Raw genomic sequence first — 12,853 nt, forward strand, 5'->3', positions numbered from 1 at the left:
AATCCAACTTAGAGTCACAGGTGGGGGCTACATCCTATCCCAGCTGCCATAGCATGAGAGCCAGTGTACACCCTGGACAGTCCATCATACACATACAACTAGTTTAGAATCACCAGTTAACCTAACCGTACTACTGCATGTCTGATTTTCTGATTTATCAAGAGGCCCCTTTGAATGTCTTGGCCACCACATGTTCTAAAAACCCTAAAAACATAGTACTGTCCCCTTGGACAGTAAACCTTAGTGAGGAGTAAATGACAAAACTTAAATCATTAAAATATATATTCATGTGTTGCACTGAACACTCATAAAAAAAAGACCTGAAATATAAAAATAGATTTTTATTTTGATGTCAAAAAGAAATCTGTTAAACTGAGAAAAAACGTTCATGATAACTTCACTGGCAAAAACTCTCTATCTCACACACACCCAGTAATGAATGCCACAATGTATTCACAAAAGGTGTCATTCACTATTAAGTATGCTGCTGTATGGTTATTCACAGTAAATAGTCGTGTTCGGTCGACAATACAGAGCCTAGATGCAACACGGTGCTGCCAGTAGTCTCAGATTCTTCTTGGTCCTTCTCTTCCTCTGGGCTGATCGGCTGATCAAAAGTTAGTTCACCCGAGTCCACCAGTTTGGATGAGATATTTAAAGGTTCTCCTTCTCCAGAATCAGGCAACTGCTGCTTGGAAATAAAGTCAGATTTGAAAAGGGCCTGGATCTGGGTGAGAAAGGAGTCTCCCACCTCGTCTGGCAGGGGTTCCAAGTACCTCGCCAGTGATGCCAGCATCTACATGATGAAGGTTGTGTAGTTAGTCAGACATTAAAACAGTAAAAGCAGCTCAAAGTCAGTCCATATAGTCACTGAAATTTGCAAACTGGGAGGACTGATGGTCGAACTGACCTTCTCCAAACATGTGAGATGGGAGTCTCTCCGGAATAGTCTGTCCATCTGCACACTCCTGACCAGCCACAGCAAAAATGAAAAATAAAATGCTTACACACACCACCAAAAGAAACATTCAATAAAATTTAGGATCAGCTTTAGGGCATCAGTTCAAGATTAGACAATACAGTCTTGTGTCTCACTCACCCTGGTGCTTGAGCATATTTGTGGATGATCCACTGAGCCCTCCTCATCGTCTGCTCCCAGTCGGGGATGTCTTGTGATGACAGGAAGTCGAATCTGTATGGCAGCTCTGGGGAGGAACAGAGGCTGAGAGACTGAGCCAGAGGATAAAGTGTGTTACTGCGTACACAAAAATCACTGACCTACATTGTCAGCTTGATTTCAAAGCCTCTTGATCTTAACTGTTTTGAAGTTTGAGTTGTGTGTGTGTGTGTGTGTGTGTGTGTGTGTGTGTGTGTGTGTGTGTGTGTGTGTGTGTGTGTGTGTGTGTGTGTGTGTGTGTGTGTGTGTGTTAGACTTACTCTGGGGGCCCGAAGGCTCCTGGTTCTCTTTTACCAATAAGCAGGTAGTCTGGGAGTGGGGGGAGGCATTAGCTGGGTCATATGGGCTCACTATCATCCCAATAAACGGGGCTCCACCACGTGAAAAATAACTCTGAAAGATTAAAAATAAATAAATAATAATACCAGAAGTGAAAATAAAACCAGAAGTTCACAAGTAAGTCATGTGCAAACTTATTTCATTCAGTCAGTTTTACCTGGAATTGGTGCTGCGTGTTTATGTCTCGCAGTGAAGGGTTAGGGTGGAAGGAGGGATGCGAGTGGTACCAGCCCACTACACTGAATCCCAGGGATGACAGCACATCACAGGCCTGTGTCTGAGACACCGGATCCATCTCACACTGCAGACCTGTGCTCACACTGTTACATGGCTCTGCTGCACAGATCTAAACACAGATTTATTAATCACAAAATATAGTTTTCTGAATATAATGTGATTAAAAGTTTTATCCTGTTTGTCACATTGGTTCAGACTTCTTGACCTACCTTCAATACTTTTGCTTCTTCATTAAACGTTCCACCTAGCAGACCAATGACTTCCCCCCTTGACACATGTGCATGCTGATTACAGAAAAGTTATCTGTTAATATAGGTAAAATCTGTTGTACATATATGAAAAAAACTAATCAGCTTGTGACTGTGTGTATAACATACCATATCCATGATGAGAAGAGTCTCAGCACAGACTATAACCTGGAATGGTTCCTAGGGTGATCAGTAAAGAACAGCTTAGAATAATTGATGACTACTTTGGAGAAAGGATCCTCTTAGTTTATGCAACAAAAAAATGAAGAAAATATAATATAAGGTATATCTAATAATCCAGTCACCTACTATTTTCTTAACTCCTTATCCAACATAGGCTGGGCTGAAGTATATTACAGCTGACATAGGGTAAGAGGCAATGGGCACCCTGGAGAGTCTGCCAGTCCCTCACAGGGCCAACAACAGACACACTGACATCACACTGAATTTAGCTTTGCCCACCTAACCTGGGATGTGTGCTTTCAATTGGAGCAAAGGCACCATTAGAAGTCCTGTGGTGGTATTCATGTGGATGTAATTTTGACATGTACCACCCATTAACTGCAGATTAAGCATTCCCCACCCCCATGAAAATGGCTCTCCCTCATTAGTCTACCCCAGCTGGACTAATTACACTGAAAAATCTCCTGAAGAATTTCTCAAGAAACATGACAAATAGTCTAGTATCCATTCTGTATCTGGAAGATGCAACAGAACAAGCCTGATCAATGGAGGCCACGCCAATTACAGACGCATCCAGGATTTTTCCGTTTGTTTTTTTTTTTTAAAGTGGTGTGGTTATTCAGTGTATCGGTGAAAAATGTTGATAAGAATGATCACTGACCTTTATATCCTCTTCAAAAGATCTGCAGGGAATCAGCTGGAAGGGGTCAAAAGAGCTGGTGGATAGAGTTATAAACATCCACATCATAAAACTCCTTGTGTTTATAATTTGGTACATGTTGCATCAGTCCACTGTGCTCACCCTCGGTATCTGGACATCTTGTAAGGTTTAGGCTGCTTCTTCATCTCCTCTCTCCGCAGAGCTAACTCTTCTGCACTTAGATGCTGATAAAGAAAAAACACAGAATCAGTAAACATATTAGTAAGAATGTAAATCGTAATTTGATTAAAAGTTGTTGTGCAGTGTCCATACCTCATATGTCTGTCCCTCCAAGTCTTTAGCATCACACCAGTTCCCCCAAATGTCCCGCACACGCCGCTTCCTGGTTCGCTACAACCAGTCAGAAGTTACAAGTCAAGTTCTGGCATGCTTAAAATTTAAATGCTTCCAGTGTCAGAGTCTATTGCTTTATGGGTACCGACCATGCTCTGCAGCCTCTGGGCGAGCTGATAGGCCTCCAGTACATCTTTGCCTTCCTTATGCTTGGAGCGGTCCATCACCTTTGGACGATTGTACACAGCTTGCTCTACAAAAAGGAAGTCAGAGCTTTAACATCAAAAAGAAGATTAAAAATTCACACATCAGAAGACTCAAAAGACTCAGAGACACAGACTTACCGCAGTTGAAGTTGATTGCTCCAACGAGTTCCAGATAGGTGTGTATTCTCCCAATGCAGTTGACATCTCCACAGTTCTTTAGACCAGGGCGGACCGATGTCTTGTTTAAGTACTTAGGCTTGCTCTTCAGCCTAGTGGACAAAAATAGTAATAACCACTTTCTGTGCAAAGTTGTGTAAACAAAGTTATCGAACATGTATGCCTAGTTTACCATTGATCCAGGATATAGTTTCTAATCTTCAGATATCTGTCAGGGGTTTTTGATGGTCGCCCCTCAAAGAACTCTGGGATAGCCTGCTTCTCATCCTCGGTAATGGTCTCTGTGTCCATCTCTATTTCTTGTTCAGGGGCCTTTAGCTCCTCCTCGTCATCATCTTCATTCTCCTCCTCCTCCTGGTCATTGTATGGTCTATCATTTAGATTCTTCTCAATCTTGTCTGAAGAATCTAGGACATCAAAATGTGTGTTATTAATTTTTCCTATGACAGTGAGGTAAATACACAAAGCACAGTAAGTGTGAAGTACCCATTCCATCACTGTAAGCTTCTTCCAGTGGAGCAATGCCTGCTGAGAACATCTGCTTTGAGTCTGTATGAGGTGATGTCTGACAGCTTTGTGGAAATACCGATGCTGTCTTGTTGACCTTTTCATCTCGCTCTGTTACTCCAGGATCTTCTGAGCAACCAGGGAAAGATGAGGGTTGAAGACTTTGCGGAGAAAGAGAACTGTGGCTGGGTTTCTCCTTCGTCTCATGGATGCTCTCTACCCCACTCAAACTTACATGTTCTTCTGTGGGGCTTTGACTCCCAGAATCTGTTTTCTCCTCAGGCCCACAGAAATCACTGCTGAGGACTGCCTGTGGTTTATTGCCTTCTTCATCATCACTCAAGTCGTCAGTGATGTCTACATCCTCATCCTCATCGTCAGAAAGCTTCTCTATGCGGACAGCGTTGGCAAGAGTAGACACTTGACTGGAGGTGGGCTGAGGAGGTTGTAGGTGTATTATGGGAGCTACAGAGGGAGCCGCAGGACCAGGATCTGATTTTGCCTGAAAAATGTGTATACAAAAGTTTGTTTATTCTTGATTTTTATTTTCCAACATACCATTGCTAAGGACTCCTTCTGGTTGAATAAGAGCGTATGTAGTTTGACTAAATTGCAGGTTTATATCTGCAGATGACTACAACTAAGCTTACATAACAGAAACCTGTCTTGTGCTGTTAGTATAATCCAGGTGGACTGTCTTACCTTATGTTTAAAATACTGCCTGGCGTAACTCTTAACCTGAAGAACGGTACGGCTTTCCATAAGCTTAGCAATCTTAGTCCACCTTCGACCAAACCGAGCCTGTAGAACAACACACCTAACTTAACAATTTGGACAATACACACAATCTGACTCACTTAAAACAATTATTAAATCCATTAAAGGCTGACCTTCCCAAACAGAAATTACATTTCAGACACAAAAGTTAACTTGCAGTGGAAGCATACCAGGCCTTCCTCAAACAGTTCTTTCTCCTGTTGGGACCATCGAGAGGATGAACCACCAGACGAAGCTATGTTCTTGGCCGGAGACCTGTCCACACACAGACAAGTTCATGAATACCAAGGAAATGAGGAATCAGTGTACTGCGCTCATAGCGAAGGCTGATGGAAGAAATTACTCACTTTTTCACTTTGGTTTTTTTGTGAGGATCACTGTGCCAAATGTGGTCGGGAATCTCCTTACCTGTCAGGTAATATCTTCAATTATAGTTGAGGACAACTGATTTCATAACCAGGAACAAAACTAGTATTTAAACTATGTAATCAACACAATATAAGGAGCTTCAGCTACTGGTTGAAACTATGTTGAGATGTTTTGGGTTACTCCTGCACTAACAGGACACGTGAATATAACACAGTCCCTCGCTATAATTCAATTTACTTTAAGGTCAAGCGTTACTTTTTTTTTTTCTTTTAATTTGTCATCTGTCTGTATGTTTACATTAGCCACAGCATGGGGCAGTTATTAGGTAATCCGAAGCACTCCCTGCTACGTCCTGTGATTCCTGTAGTTAACCTCACTGCATCACTATGCAGTGCGTTTAAGGGCAGTAAAAGGATACTGTTCCTCTAGCAACATCCTCTCTATCACCTCTCTGTTCTCCGGGCTGATGGAGCTGTCCAGCTCCCAGGGCTGTACAAATGAGAGACGGAGAGTCAGCACGAGCACCCACAGCCAGAAAAACAACTGAACTTGACGAAGTCATACCAGTATCCAGGCGCTGCTCTTCCCTGTAGGCTGCATGAACTGCTCCTGCACCAAACCTCCTCCGTCCATCTCCCTAAAACAGCGAGGAAAGAAGCTGTGATCAGAGCAGACGCCTCCAGAGCTAATCCCAGCTGCTGTTATCCTGAGCTAACATCCGGGTCACTGCTAACTTGCGTAGACCACAGCACAGAAGCCCACCAAACAGCACAGCCATCAATTAATCCAAATAAGCAGGCGCCATTACCCAATATTGTTATCAAAGTCATCTCCTTCGATGTCAACATCCACCTCGTCCTCCATGTTACTCGATAAACGTAAACAGCAGAGAGAAAACAGAGAAGGCGCTGGAGGAGAACAGAGGCCCGTGTGACTCACAGCGACACCGTGTGGCTGGATGTCGTTTAATACGTTTAATGTTGCTTTACTGCCTCCTTCTGGTTTAAATTAACCTTAAAGTGGGTTTATTATGCTTTTTTAAAAATTATTATTTATTTTGGACGCTTATAAAAAAAAAACTTTTTATCCTAAAGTTCAGGCTTCAGAGTTCTCTAATTGCTCTTATTTTTCTCTTGGATCTATATGATGTCAAAGAGACATATTAGAGGATATCATGAGCACAACAGCCCCAACTACCCACCCTTAAATCTTCTGTTTAATAGCGGCAGCAATTCAGCCTTAAAGGGAAGCTGTTCCTGCAGTGAGAAGAGGTAAAAATGGTTCATTTTAGACCGCGAATCATTGTGATGCCAACCGCAAGATAAATAAGTAAATAAATAATGATGAGCATAAGATGTGCACTTTAATGTTGTTTTATTACACTTCTAATTCATCAAATTAAAACATATACTGCTATTACATATGTAATATTATATATTTTATTGATATATTTCTTCCCCCAACTTAATAAAGATGGATAGTGATTCCCTAGAAATTCATAGGAATGAGTAGGCATAAAAGCCCGGGGAGGGTTCAAAGTCATTGAAGAAACAAACAGCTTTAAATATGAGGATTCCTTTTAAAACTTACATTCATTGTCTACCAGAGGTTTAGAATCCTTTCAGATACAGCATATCCACTTTTGGTGATATCTACAGCATTTTGATATGACCGAATTCTGTTTCCCTTCCCTTGAGATACTCTGCTAGACTTTTACCTTTAGTTGCTTCTTCTTCATGGATCTTCACTGACTTGGACTATGCCATTTCTTTGCCTTGAGACTGTTTTGGGTTATTATCCATTAGCACTATAAAGCTCTGTCTGATTGGTTTTGCATAATTTTGCTGGATCTAAGGAGACAGTATAGCCCCGTGCTACTTTTGTCAGCACTCACATCAGTAAACTAATGATCCATTTACTATGGCAGCTATACACACCCATGCCACAGCACTGACCCCACCATGTTTGACAGATGATGCAGTATCCCAGATGATGCAGTATCCTTTGTGACACAAAGTAGCACTTTGTGTCATGTGGTGCTCCTTACCTTTGCCACATTTTGCTCTGTAACCAGTGGTTTACACCTTTTTATTTGCATTTATGAAAGCATCTTTTAATTGTAGATTTTGAAGATATGCCGTTCTCTTTGAGGGTGTTACCGATTTGGTTAGATATTGTGGAGGGTTTTTCTTGGTGTTGCTAAGCTGGACAGCGTATTCATTCTTTTTAAGAACGCACCAGATCATTGATGTGGTCGCTCCTGATACTCATTTCATCATAAAAGAACAAAGCAACAGGTGTCACATGGCTATTAATTGCTTTTTAAGCCAACTGTCCGATTACTTTTGAGACTCTGAGGATGGGGTCTATGAATGAAGTATGTGTATACCCAAATCTGTATACTGCTATCACTACTTTTCTTTATTAAATGTTTCCTGCCTAGGGACAACAGAAGTGAAATAGCAATTTTGCTAAAATCTGACATGAAACAACTCCAAATGAAAGACAAAAAGAAACAAAAACATTTTATTTAGAAAGAATTCACAGTTTCTAATGGCACTACAGTTTTTTGTAGTAACTCACTCCTGCTCAAAAATACTGTGCAGCTCTTCAGCGTACTCACAGAGACAAAGAGAGGGCGAGAGAGAGGGATAGAGAGAAGGTAGCACTTGACATAAAGGGTAGAAAAACAAAAAGGCATAAGGAGTCATACAAAGTGCACACTGACCATTTAGAATTTCTCTCCAAGTGCTTTCTTGTTGTTTGCTGTGTTATGTGTTTAAATCGATTTAAAGTAGTCTTTTTCATAACACAGACACACGCACGCACACACACGAGACAAGAAAAAAAAAAAAAAAAAAAATCTCGCATGCGTACAGGTTTACACACAAACATATTACACATTCAAACAGGGATTTAAAAAACAAACAAAAAAACACCCTCTGGATTTGCTCGGCTCTTGGAACATAAGTAATCACATTAATAGTGTTCTGAATTGGATTAATCTTTACTGCGTTCCCTTTTATTCAGCAACAATTCATTTCTTCCTCACAAACGACCGTTGTCATTCGATGTGGGGCAAACACGTGACATCAAAGAGCGATGACAAGCAAATAAAAGACTTAAAAGGAGTGTACGGCCACAGTAAGAATGCACAAGAAAAAAAAAAAAAGCTAGACAGAAAAGCAGGCAAGCAGAATGAAAAAGCATTTGAAGCCAATAGGAACATGGTAGAGTGGTTAATCAAAGCAGGCATATTTAAAGTTTTCTTCACAGTCACAGACAGAAGTCGTGCACAGGGGGTCAGAGGTGACATTTCTGGATAAAGATATGTAAGGAAAGAAGAGCAGTAGAAGCTGGTCAGAACAGGTAATGACACTCATATGGGATGGTAGCATTAGAAGAAAATTCTGTCTGTCAAGACGTCCAACACCAACCATGCAGAACCTCTATGAAATTGCATAAATAGAAGGGGGAATAAAAAAACCCCAGCTAAATTTATTCTTTAAAAGTAAACAAAAACAAATATCTTCCTTTCAAATCTGCAGCTGCCTGCAGTGTTTTTGCTGAATGGTTATATTGAATATACATTAACAAAACAGCCAGGGTAACATAAAATCAGTTAGCTAATCCAGCAGAGATGCTGAAAAGGCAGACAGAAGACAGCACAGTACTACAGTCATATTATAGCCTCTTTTTTTTTTTTTTTAAATAAAAGCATCTCCAACTTTCCAGCAGCTCTGAACACACACAAAAGCAGCAGCGTGTTCCTAACATACATGTAGCCTTTAACTGTTATTTTGTTGGATATAAAATGCGATTACTGTCCGATATTTCAGGCTGAGCCAAGTACAATTAGAAGTTGTTATAAGGTAAGAAAACGAAAGAAAGCAAATGTGTTTGAGCCATCCACCATGACTGTATGTGTCAGTACCACTGAGTAGTAATTCTATGTAACAAACTTGCATTGAGCCACTGTGACGCTGCAAGACTGGGAGACTGGCAAACCAGCAACTAGGTTAGAAAATTCTCTGTTCATTTAAATAAATAAATAGATAAATAAAGCTGATCTGTCAGACCCATCTGCAAGGTCCACGAGAGGGTGTGCGTGTGTGTAAACATTCAGCTCTGTTACCCAAGGTTACCCTACAGTAAATTGTGCCCTTAACAGGAAACACTTTGCCCCATACTGGCTCTGACAGCAACTCAAACAAGCTGAACCAGCAATGCTAAGAGAAACATGGCTCAGTTACAAATGAAAGAACTATAAAAGTAATGAAACAATTATACTACAGCTTCTTGCCTCTGAGCTGTTTTATCACAGTTACAAAATCTAATGTGACAGCGTTTTTGGGCCCAGCCCAAACTGAGCAGGCTCTACAGGAGCTGGACTGCTGCTACTGTATTTGTTTTATGAAGTTAAATGAGACACTTAAAAAAAGAAAAGAAAAGGGCTAATACATTCATGTAGACTTTTCTTCATTCAGCTCTCGTGGTTGGTTTGGAACAAACTGACAGAGACAGAAGGCGAGAATGAGACGGTTTTACCCACTGGTCCCAAACAAACACCTGCAGTCATTTAGAGACTAAGGCAGGATGGAAAAGGTTAAATGATGGCAATGAAAGACAGGAGGAAATAAGGATAAGAGAAGTCATTTGTCATGCTCCACAGTCCTCTTATAATGACATATTTCATCCCAAAGAGCAGCCTAATACTTTTCAAGGAACACGGAGTTGAGACCAGCACCTCTCCTCACTGTGCTCAGAGTGGGGAAATGAATTCACTGGTGCTCCACTTTCATGGGTAAATGTGCTTATCCAGTAGAAAAATGAAAATAAAATAAAATCTCTCAAACACACTTCGAAAGTTTTGACTCTTCCTGGTGTTTCACTTCCTATCACAGTGTCTTTTTGTGCACATCAACAACTGTTTACATTTCATATTTTTAAGAGTTAGAAGGTCTAGAACAGATATAAAGGCACATAACCGTAAACGGGTCTTTGACAGGAGTGAATAAGAACTGAATGATGTTGAGCTACTGCTGCCATAGCCAATTCAGTTCCACGGTGCGCCTGGGTGCTCATGGGAAATGTGGTTCTTTGGGATGTGGTAAGACCTCTTCTGTCTGTCATGTCTGCTACCGTGTAGTGTGTGCACAGGTGTGAGCAGATAATCGTGTAAAGGTGACGCGTGAGGATTCAGACATGTCCGGTGACGGCTGTCACCCCGATGGTCCCGACACTCATCTCCTTGTTTCCCTTCATAAGCTGCTGCAGGCTGGGCAGAGAACCAACGCCGCCCACTGGCATGTGCGGGAACTGCAGCTCGGTCTGTCGAGACTTCCGCCGCTTCGTTGAGCGCTTCTCCTGACGGGACTTAGCAACCGGCTGGCTGAGGGGGAAAGAAAGGCCGTGGCCGTTGCACACGCCATCAGCGGGGAAGACGGGAGAGGGAGGGGGGAGCCGGCTAGCGTACGACTCCTCAGAATGGGTGGACGAGCTGCAGCTGCTAGTCTCTGAGGGGAACTCCTTAGAGGCGCGACGGGACAATAATGGGCCCTCCTGGGGTGTTGAAGGGGGAGGAGGCAAGGGAGGAGGAGGTGGAGGAGGAGGAAGAGATAGGGGGCGTGTTGAGGGTGTTGAGGATGGTGGCGCAGGGAGACACGGGTGGAAGCCGTTAAACTTGGGATCCCCGTTAGTGAGGAGAGCAGAAGGATCGAATGCCTTCAGAGTCTCAACTTTGTCCAAAGACTTTGCCTTGCAGCGTTTTTTCTGCAAGGTAAACATAAGAGATGGAGAAATTATTTAAGAAAGATCAGCAGAAAACTAAACAACTAATAACATTAAGTCACAAACAGTGTCGGAGGAAGGTGGGAAAGTTCAAAAGGGAATGATGGAATTTAAAAATGAGGAAAACAAAAACATATTACTCAATCTGCTTATCTAAAAATATTAAAAACTTGAGGCGAATAAAGCTGGCAGTGCACACACACACACACACACACACACACACACAAAAGTTGCTAATGGGTATTTCGCCAAGTCTTTTCACTGCTCAGCTGATACCTCATCTCATTTACTCCACAAAATAAGGAATTCCCTTTTCTAAAACAGACGTATTAGAAAGACTCATTGAGACGAGAAAACACAGTACTTGTATACGACGGCCATCACAGCCAACAGACACTGTACCTTTTTCTCTGGAGAAAACCTTAGAGGTTCTACAATGTACAAGTCATCTGGACCTACTGGGGAGGGGAGAAAGGGGCTAGGTTAATGATGGAATGGGAAACAGGAATACGTACATGTAATAAGCATGAAGCGACCTTGCAAGTAGTTTTAAAGATGAAAAGGCATAAATCCATATTGTAGTAATAGCTTGTTGTTAAAACAAGATTTAGCACAAAAATCGAGGCTGAAATCATAGAAAAGCAGGTGTTGTTTTTATTAAGGAATACTACTTGCAAATGTCTACCATGAGCCAGCAAAGCATTGTGCTCTATTATTACACTCCTTATGCCTGCATGTGGCAAGCTGGCAATGACAGCCTCCCACCCTCAAGGGCAAACTCTCTCTCACACATACGCATGCACGTCATTAGGGGGTAATGAACAGCAGAGGGAGTTTAAGGTTTCAAGAGCTGATACTTTTATTGCTTGCACCAGCCTTTCCCTGTGGGCGTGTGTTGCTTTAGGCAGTGGCAACAAGAGGGATATCAGTCACTAAACCTGGCAACATTTCTTAAAAGCAACAGCAAAAGGTACAAAGAGTGAGCGATGGAGAGAATGAAGCAAGGCTAAGTAGTGTTTGGATGGGGAGAGATATGTGGCAATAGACGCAGTGATCAAAAGCAGTTAGCCTGAAAGTGCCTAAAGGCAAGATTACATGATGTTTGCAGCGTGACTGTAGTGTCAGATCTCAATGCTGCTTATGTTTCAGTTGGAAAAACAAAGGGAGGAAACATATGGGTAAAACAAAAGTGTGTTGGAGGAGAGATTTTTGAAAAGTGAATGGGCACGTAGGAAGAAGACCTCTTACCTTCTGTAGAGGACAGGTGAAACGACTTGGAGCGAACAAGCGGGCAGGTCACCCTGCGCTTCAGGCTCATGTCATCGTAAGAGGAGAAGCATCTGATGAGGGAGGAAAAATGATTGACATTTACAAGATGCCACATTCATTCCTTGATTGTCAATCTTTCTACAGTTAGTAGCAAGACGGGAATGACGGCAACTGACAGACAACAGCTTCAGTATTCAGTCTAATACGAAAACACTGAACAACACTTAACAAATGTCATAGCAAAGCTTCAGAGATAAAATATCCTATTCATGCATGTGGGTGACAAACCTCTTGGGGCTGGGGTAGTGGTTGCTCTTGGGAAGAGCAGTAGAGTTGGTGCTGGGGCTGGGGGTCGAGCTGCGGCAGCACTGCAGACACAGCAGGATCCCCAGAAATAGACACAGAACCAGAGAGACCACCAGGTAGCTCTGACGGTCCGATACCTGCAGAGGACGAGTTCAGCAGTCAACAGTGAAACAATGGACAACACATCACAAACATTCAACAGCTACGTCGACTTATGATACAGTGAGTGGTCCTTTCCCCAGTTGTGATGTTTTGTACCATATCCTCCATGACC

General features: G+C 42.1%; 2 protein-coding genes across 9 annotated transcripts in view; both read right to left on the reverse strand.

The window, feature by feature from the left end:
- Positions 1-321: 321 nt before the first annotated feature.
- mysm1 (Myb-like, SWIRM and MPN domains 1) lies at positions 322-6,125 on the reverse strand. Its single transcript, XM_063467248.1, has 20 exons — positions 6,023-6,125; positions 5,779-5,851; positions 5,633-5,703; positions 5,193-5,267; positions 5,016-5,100; positions 4,771-4,869; positions 4,048-4,570; positions 3,734-3,968; positions 3,523-3,653; positions 3,328-3,431; positions 3,158-3,235; positions 2,987-3,069; positions 2,846-2,900; positions 2,131-2,181; positions 1,963-2,037; positions 1,674-1,862; positions 1,438-1,570; positions 1,100-1,205; positions 911-968; positions 322-796 (listed from the first exon to the last, which is right to left on the reverse strand). The coding sequence occupies exons 1-20, from the start codon at positions 6,076-6,078 to the stop codon at positions 500-502; spliced, it is 2,577 nt and encodes an 858-aa protein (XP_063323318.1). The 5' UTR covers positions 6,079-6,125; the 3' UTR covers positions 322-499.
- Positions 6,126-7,713: 1,588 nt separating this feature from the next.
- suco (SUN domain containing ossification factor) overlaps positions 7,714-12,853 on the reverse strand; it is a 45,405-nt gene continuing 40,265 nt past the window's right edge. For 3 of the 8 annotated variants that reach the window (XM_063467245.1, XM_063467240.1, XM_063467239.1), the window contains 5 exons: positions 12,562-12,716; positions 12,253-12,344; positions 12,100-12,138; positions 11,520-11,629; positions 7,714-10,986 (listed from right to left, as the gene is read on the reverse strand). In XM_063467245.1, the coding sequence (XP_063323315.1) occupies positions 10,414-10,986; positions 11,520-11,629; positions 12,100-12,138; positions 12,253-12,344; positions 12,562-12,716 (969 nt within the window). In that variant the 3' untranslated portion in view covers positions 7,714-10,413. Of the gene's footprint in view, positions 10,987-11,406; positions 11,463-11,519; positions 11,630-12,099; positions 12,139-12,252; positions 12,345-12,561; positions 12,717-12,853 lie in introns of all 8 variants that reach the window. The other 5 variants (XM_063467247.1, XM_063467242.1, XM_063467241.1 and 2 more) reach the window with 4 other exon arrangements.

The sequence above is a fragment of the Pelmatolapia mariae genome, linkage group LG23 (assembly GCF_036321145.2).
Source record: "Pelmatolapia mariae isolate MD_Pm_ZW linkage group LG23, Pm_UMD_F_2, whole genome shotgun sequence".
NCBI classification, from domain to species: Eukaryota; Metazoa; Chordata; class Actinopteri; order Cichliformes; family Cichlidae; genus Pelmatolapia; species Pelmatolapia mariae.

Coding starts and splice junctions, on each gene's coding strand:
- mysm1 (XM_063467248.1), bottom strand. CDS start 6,078: ATGGAGGACGAGGTGGATGTTGACATCGAAGGAGATGACTTTGATAAC. Junction 5,268..5,632: donor AGGATGTTGCTAGAGGAACA/GTATCCTTTTAC, acceptor CTATAATTGAAG/ATATTACCTGACAGGTAAGG. Junction 1,206..1,437: donor GGAGCCTTCGGGCCCCCAGA/GTAAGTCTAACA, acceptor GTTCCTCCCCAG/AGCTGCCATACAGATTCGAC.